Genomic DNA, 6,247 nt, shown 5'->3' with positions numbered 1-6,247 from the left:
ATGCACAACAAAAGTCAATTGACACATTCTGTAGTGAAAAGCCAGTTAAGAAAATATGGTATATTAAGTAAAGCATTTTCATTAAGGGCCTTAAAAGGAGGAAAAAGAGACCTATGTGTGCTTTTCTGTATCTAGAGTGGAGCCCAGATATCCTTACATTCAGCCTCACAGGTGACTCCATATTCTGGCTTTCTTTTCTGGCTAACTCAGTCCATCTGGATTCATCAGCTGCTTGGCTTTCGGAGACACATGGGAGGATTGCAAGTAGTCGGATTACATCCTCTCAGGTGCCACCTTCACTGCTCTGTTGTAACCCCTAACTCTGTGCTTTCTCCTCAAGGATTTTGGAGCTGCAGCAGAATGGCGACATGGACATACTGAAGCATAAGTGGTGGCCGAAGAATGGTCAATGTGATCTTTACTCATCAGTGGATACCAAACAGAAAGGAGGTGCCCTGGACATAAAAAGTTTTGCAGGTGTTTTCTGCATCCTTGCTGCTGGGATTGTCCTATCCTGTTTCATTGCAATGTTGGAAACATGGTGGAATAAAAGGAAAGGCTCCCGGGTTCCATCAAAAGAGGTATTAGACCCTCCATTTCTCCTGGGGAATTTTTGTGCACCCTAAAGATTGCTGCCTTGACTTCATAGCATTAGAGAGGGTGGGGAATCAAATTCAGAGATACTCCTGATTTTTTAAGGTAAATGTTCCTCAAAATTTCTTTAGCCATTCTTTCCAGAAAAGCTTGAATGAAATTATATTGATGTATAAATATGCAACTATTCTGAGTAAAACACAGCTGTTGCTTTTAGAATAGTACATTATTCATACATCAAAACTGAGTCCATTATTCCCATTAGTGAGAACTAATTCTCACCAGTAAGTTCAAAGGATTCTTGGCTTCTTCTTGAAAAATATATCCCTTAAGCTCAGTGGATGAGTTTTTCAAAATAGATTTGCAAAGTTTAGCCCTTTAATCAGCAGTTAGCTTCTTAAATAAGCTTGTTCCCATTTTCAGATATGTTAACCTCTTGAGGCTTCCATGAACTTCAGTTTTTGTTATTTCGTCTGAAGTCCAGGGAAGCAAAACTACATTAGATTTTGCTTAGATTCAGGCCAGATTTATTTCTGAAATCTACTACGGACTCGTTTCAGAAAATCTTGGACAGAGCCCACGGGGAGATATGTTATTTTACACCAGAGATGAGCCTGCTTCTGCACTTAGATGTGCAATGCCTTCCTTCCCGTGGCAATCTACCTGTCCCTTTACCAGCCATCTGAGCCTTATGTGGTGTTAGAACAAGTTTCTTAGCTTTGTAATTAAGTCTTTAGCTTTACAAAATGCTAGTAAATCATCAGGGGAAAAAACACAAGTTTTTTACAAGTACGAGGCAGCGATGCCCAAAACTGAACCTAAATATAAGCTTTAATGTAGCACTATCAAGTATAGCTTTTCTATCTGTGTAGCTTAGACACATCTATGTAGCTTGTGGGGTATTGCTGTTAATTTGTGTGCAGTGGTCTCGCCTGCTCTGCAGTTTCTCCATTGTGTTTATTCCTGCTAATCTAATGCTGTGTAATCAGGCAGGATTAATTGCTCTACCTAATTAGACAGCATTGACACTGATGTTAGAATACGTTTAAACTTTTCTTGCCTGTTTTAATTCCCAAGCTTTTTTCGTTCAAGATCTGGACCGGGCCATTGTTAAAAGAAAAGAAAAAGAATCTCTAGTCATTAAATTGGGTTTCTCAGGAATGGAAACCATATTGTTTCAACTGGTAAATTATTTTTAAAAAACTAAAATTTACTAGAGTGTTGTTTACCCAAACTTTCAGAACATCATACTTCACATTGATCTGGTGCAAAACTTAAAAATGAATAACGAAGGAAAAGAAAGAAAACAACCTGGATATTTTATATAACTATAAAATTTACTATTTTAATTCTCAAACACAAAGAAATTCAAGTGTATACTTTCCACAAATGGTGTAATTTGGCCTCCTTGATCTTTGTTACGTGGTCATTAGCTTAGCATTTAAAATTGCATCTCAACACTAAATTGAAAAGCTTGGCTCAAAACTGAGTTTAACGTGGACGTATGTGCTGAATGTCTCCACTGTCCTGGATGTGGGGGCCATTCAGCAAAGAAATACATCGTAACTAACTTTCTTAAAATTCATTTTAGCTTCCATGAAATCCATTGGCTCTTCCAGGCCACTAGTCCAGAGTCGGGGGTCAGATTGGGCCAGTTTGTGGTCAGCAAGCCAACCCTTTTTCCTGGTGGCTGCCATCTTGTGCTCCAGAATGCAAGCATTTATACTGAAAAAAATTGTCTTATGGTTGCGAAGATAACATTTTGGTCACGTACCAGAAGTAATCCATTCAATGATGTCTGCCTGAGTCTGCAGACAGCCTTAAACAGTAGCTCTGAGAGAAGTATGAACCGCCCCAGTAATCTCAATGGGATGTTGACTCTGAAGCCTGATGATAATTTGTATGTGAAAACTGCTGAATATTTCACTACTGATCACACAAGAGAGAAGAGGAAAGATCATATTATGGAGATATGCACAATCTTACTGTGAGTGGGTCTCATTTTGGTGTATCGATTGGGTGGAGATTGGGTTGTGGGCTGAGCATGGGAGAATATCACTGCTTACATATTTTCACTGGTCTGACCCTAGCCCCAAATGCATCTCTGTAAGAGAAGAAAGAGGAATATTTTGAGTAACTTATAGAGGCTCGGAAGTAATGAAATTCCAATTGTTTCCAGATTGGCATTTTAAATTACGAAGTGTTTGTATGTTTTTCAAAATTTAAAAAGAAAAACAAACAAACAAACCCCAAAAGCTAACAAAAATAAAACAAAGCCACAGGAAAAGTACTTAGGACTGTCCCTCAGAGACATAGTCATGACTTGCACGTGCTAATGGAGCCTCTGTATATTTCTTTAGCTTCCAATGTGGCCCCAGTTGTTCTGCATCCATATGCAGCTCCAAAGTTTATAGGAGAGAGCGTTTGGTGAATGCGTTTGGTTTTGGTGTCACCTGTGTGGTTGTTATGTGCATCCATGTCTATGTCCACCTGTGAATAAACTATAGACAGAAAGCTAAGTCCGAGAAATGAGCACTGCATTCTTTCCCTCCCGTCATGAGCTTAAACCAAGGCCTCTGTGGCCAGTGATCATCAAGTCCCTGGGAGATGCCTGATGCCCAGTTCCCTGCCCCCTTTTCCCTTGGTTTGTCTCCCTGTCCCTGCCCTCGGAGGGTAATATCCCGGAGGGGAGCTGGCCTCTCAGCCTTCTTCCAGGTGGGCTCCGTGTTTGGCGTGGTACCAGTGCAAACATTTGGCGATCTGTTTTGCTAAGTAGATGAACTCCTGCAGTTTGTTCTAGGTGTGGACTTTTTCAGAGTGCTTGACTTCATTACTAGACAAACGAGGAATCTCAAGCCCATTTGGTATACTAGGAGTTTTGCCATTGATTCAGGGAGCTCTGGATCAAGCCAGTCATTGAATTGCAGTAATCAAGGCTGGAAGTCATCAGTGCACATCTATCGGCTGCCTAATTATCCTCTGTGAGGTCCTAGAGTGTGAGATATTTGTAGTGGCCTGGAAGAGCCAGTAGATTTCACAGAGATTAAGGTAAATTTTAAGGTTAGTTGGAATTGATTTTTGTTCTGAATGAGCTGTGCTACCTAGACTGAGGGAACACCCCTGTATGTGTATACTTAATGCTGCTTTGAATTAAGCTTTGCAGTTCAGTAGAAATATGCATGTACAATACAGGTGGTTTATTGTGTCATCCAGGACTTTCTCCTCCTTTTTAACTTCTGTGCGTTGAAATCCTGAACTATAACAAACAAACCTGTTTAATTGAGTTCTCTGGGAGGAGAGATTTAAGAAGGAAAAGGGACAGAGGTAAGAGGAGAGATGATTTGCCATAATAAATACCCCAGGCTGCCTTCTCTTCTTCTTACCTACAAGGGCATCATTCCATGAGAATCGATGGAATTGCTTCGCTGTAAGTAAGAGGAGAATTAACCCTTCTGTTGGCATCATAATTTAAAATTGCCTGGTGTACTCCTTTCTGTGTGATGTCAGCGAGTCACCAGTGCATGGTTTTTTGTCTGCAAGTTCAGCTTCTCTACATCACAATTTATATTAAAGGCAAAAAGCAACCTGAGATGTTTTTCGCCCTTCCTTGAGCCCTGAGAAGGTGAATGCTGACAAAGACAGCAACATGATCCCTTGGAGCCTCCCATGTTGACATCCAAATTTAGTCCCTGTTGTGGAGTTGAACAACTGGCATCATCCCAGGCGTTTCAGATTATGCTTTGCTTTCGTAGCACAAAGTTTACTGCTATTCAGCTGTCGCTAGTCCAACCCACCTAGCTCCTAGCCTGGCTTTTCCGTGATGGAAAACAACCTGTAGCGCTTGGAGTTTTGTTGTTTGGATTCAGGGTTTGGAGGTAGCCGTGGCCTAAGGGTCTGCCTCGGTTTGGCTTAGCCCAGCCAGCTTCAGGCGGCGGGCTCAGAGATGCCATCAGCCAACAGCCAGCTGTAGTGAACTTCGCGTTGTGCTTCCTGAGCGGTTCGGATTGCACTGTGAAGCTTCAGCCCTGCACAAATGGCGATGGTGAGCGGTGGCTCTTGTTTTTCTCATTCCCCAGGACGACAAGGAGATTGACCTGGAGCACCTCCACAGGCGGGTGAACAGCCTCTGCACAGACGACGACAGTCCCCATAAACAATTCTCCACCTCGTCGATTGACTTGACCCCGCTGGACATTGACACTTTACCCACACGTCAGGCACTGGAGCAAATCAGTGACTTCAGAAACACTCACATCACCACAACCACCTTCATACCAGAACAGATCCAGACTCTGAGCCGTACGCTGTCTGCTAAAGCCGCTTCGGGTTTCTCCTTCGGCAGCGTGCCTGAGCACCGAACTGGCCCTTTCAGGCACAGGGCACCCAACGGTGGCTTTTTCAGAAGCCCCATCAAAACAATGTCATCTATCCCTTACCAACCGACTCCTACTCTGGGGCTGAATATTGGTAGTGACCCGGACCGAGGCACCTCCATCTAAGCATCAGACCAAGTTTCTTCACTGTTTCTTTTTTAGGACTCCCTCTGCAAGGAGCAGCTGTAATGTTGTGGGACTAACATGGATGTAACTTTTTTTCTTTTCCTTATTTTTTGGTTTTGAGGGTTCTTTTTTGTTTGGGGGTTACTTTCTGTTTGGGGGTTGTTTTTGTTTTTTTATTTTATTTAAGAACTGGGATTATTAGTAACAACTCTTCCTCCTCCTCTCCTCTGCTTTCTCAGTCTGGTCTCCTCGTCTCCCCTTATTCTCTTTACTACTCAAATCACTTATTCTTTGGTTTATCACCACGTTAGGTTTTGGTTACTTCAGGCTTTTCATATACTTTAAATATAGGAAATGTGGAGCGATTCATGCAAGAGAAACCCTGAGGATTACTTTACAGAAGGGCATTTGCTCCTCCTCCACCACCTTTTTTTACTGTAATTGCAATAACTTAATTCCCTTTCAATGTATTCTGCTGCATCCAGTCAGCGCTCCACTGCTGTGTGTCCTTTTAACTGTGGACCAAAGGCAAACCCTGCAGTTTAAAAAATGGAAAAATTTTTTTAAAAGGCAAAAAGAAAAAGAAAAAAAAAAAGGAAAGCAAAACAAACGGAGTTAAAAGACCATTCAGGCCCCATAATATGAGAATGCAATTTTGTAGGATTACAAAAAGCCATTACTATGCCAGAGAAAACTACAGTTAAATCTACTTTTGCACTGCAACAGTGCATATGACCTTTATGTGATTGTACAGTGTTAAAAGTTTTTCTTATGTACAGTAAACTGTATCATATGGCAGAAGCCTCTGTTGTGTTAAATAAATTAGTATCTCATACACATATATATATATACATATATACACACAGGTATGTATATATATATATACATGTATATATAGCTATAAAATGGCAGCAGTTGCTATTGCAATTCATTTAATAAAGCTTTAGTAAAAATGTGTTGTATACAGGAAAGATGTACAGTGCAGGGGGTCTTTTCATTTTGAAAAGACAGGTTGCTTTAATGTTATTCTGACTTGCATCGTTTGCCAACAGAGCATATTTTATACTTTTTTATTAGAACATCCGGGGCAATTTAACGTTTGTACCTAGATGTAACTCCTTTGGTTAGGTTTTGCATTGGCTATTGAGCATTCT

At 41.1% G+C, this 6,247-nt stretch overlaps 1 protein-coding gene across 2 annotated transcripts; it reads left to right on the top strand.

The window, feature by feature from the left end:
• Positions 1–331: 331 nt before the first annotated feature.
• LOC104277182 (glutamate receptor ionotropic, delta-2-like) lies at positions 332–5,641 on the top strand. Of its 2 annotated transcripts, XR_717845.1 has the most exons (3): positions 2,564–2,581; positions 3,385–3,642; positions 4,671–5,641. XR_717845.1 is itself a non-coding variant. In XM_009873753.1 (2 exons), exons 1-2 carry the CDS (start codon positions 369–371, stop codon positions 5,091–5,093), a joined length of 636 nt encoding a protein of 211 aa, XP_009872055.1. In that variant the 5' UTR covers positions 332–368; the 3' UTR covers positions 5,094–5,176. The 2 variants fall into 2 exon arrangements, 1 of the variants encoding a protein (XP_009872055.1); XM_009873753.1 differs by lacking the exons at positions 2,564–2,581; positions 3,385–3,642 and adding an exon at positions 332–581 and having other exon boundaries at positions 4,671–5,176.
• The last annotated feature ends 606 nt before the right edge of the window (positions 5,642–6,247 follow it).

The sequence above is a fragment of the Apaloderma vittatum genome, unplaced genomic scaffold (genome assembly GCF_000703405.1).
Source record: "Apaloderma vittatum isolate BGI_N311 unplaced genomic scaffold, ASM70340v1 scaffold8690, whole genome shotgun sequence".
Classification (NCBI taxonomy): domain Eukaryota; kingdom Metazoa; phylum Chordata; class Aves; order Trogoniformes; family Trogonidae; genus Apaloderma; species Apaloderma vittatum.
Note: the sequence above shows the minus strand (reverse complement) of the source record. Positions and strands in the feature narration are given on the sequence as shown.

Coding starts and splice junctions, on each gene's coding strand:
- LOC104277182 (XM_009873753.1), top strand. CDS start 369: ATGGACATACTGAAGCATAAGTGGTGGCCGAAGAATGGTCAATGTGAT. Junction 582..4,670: donor CCCGGGTTCCATCAAAAGAG/GTATTAGACCCT, acceptor CTCATTCCCCAG/GACGACAAGGAGATTGACCT.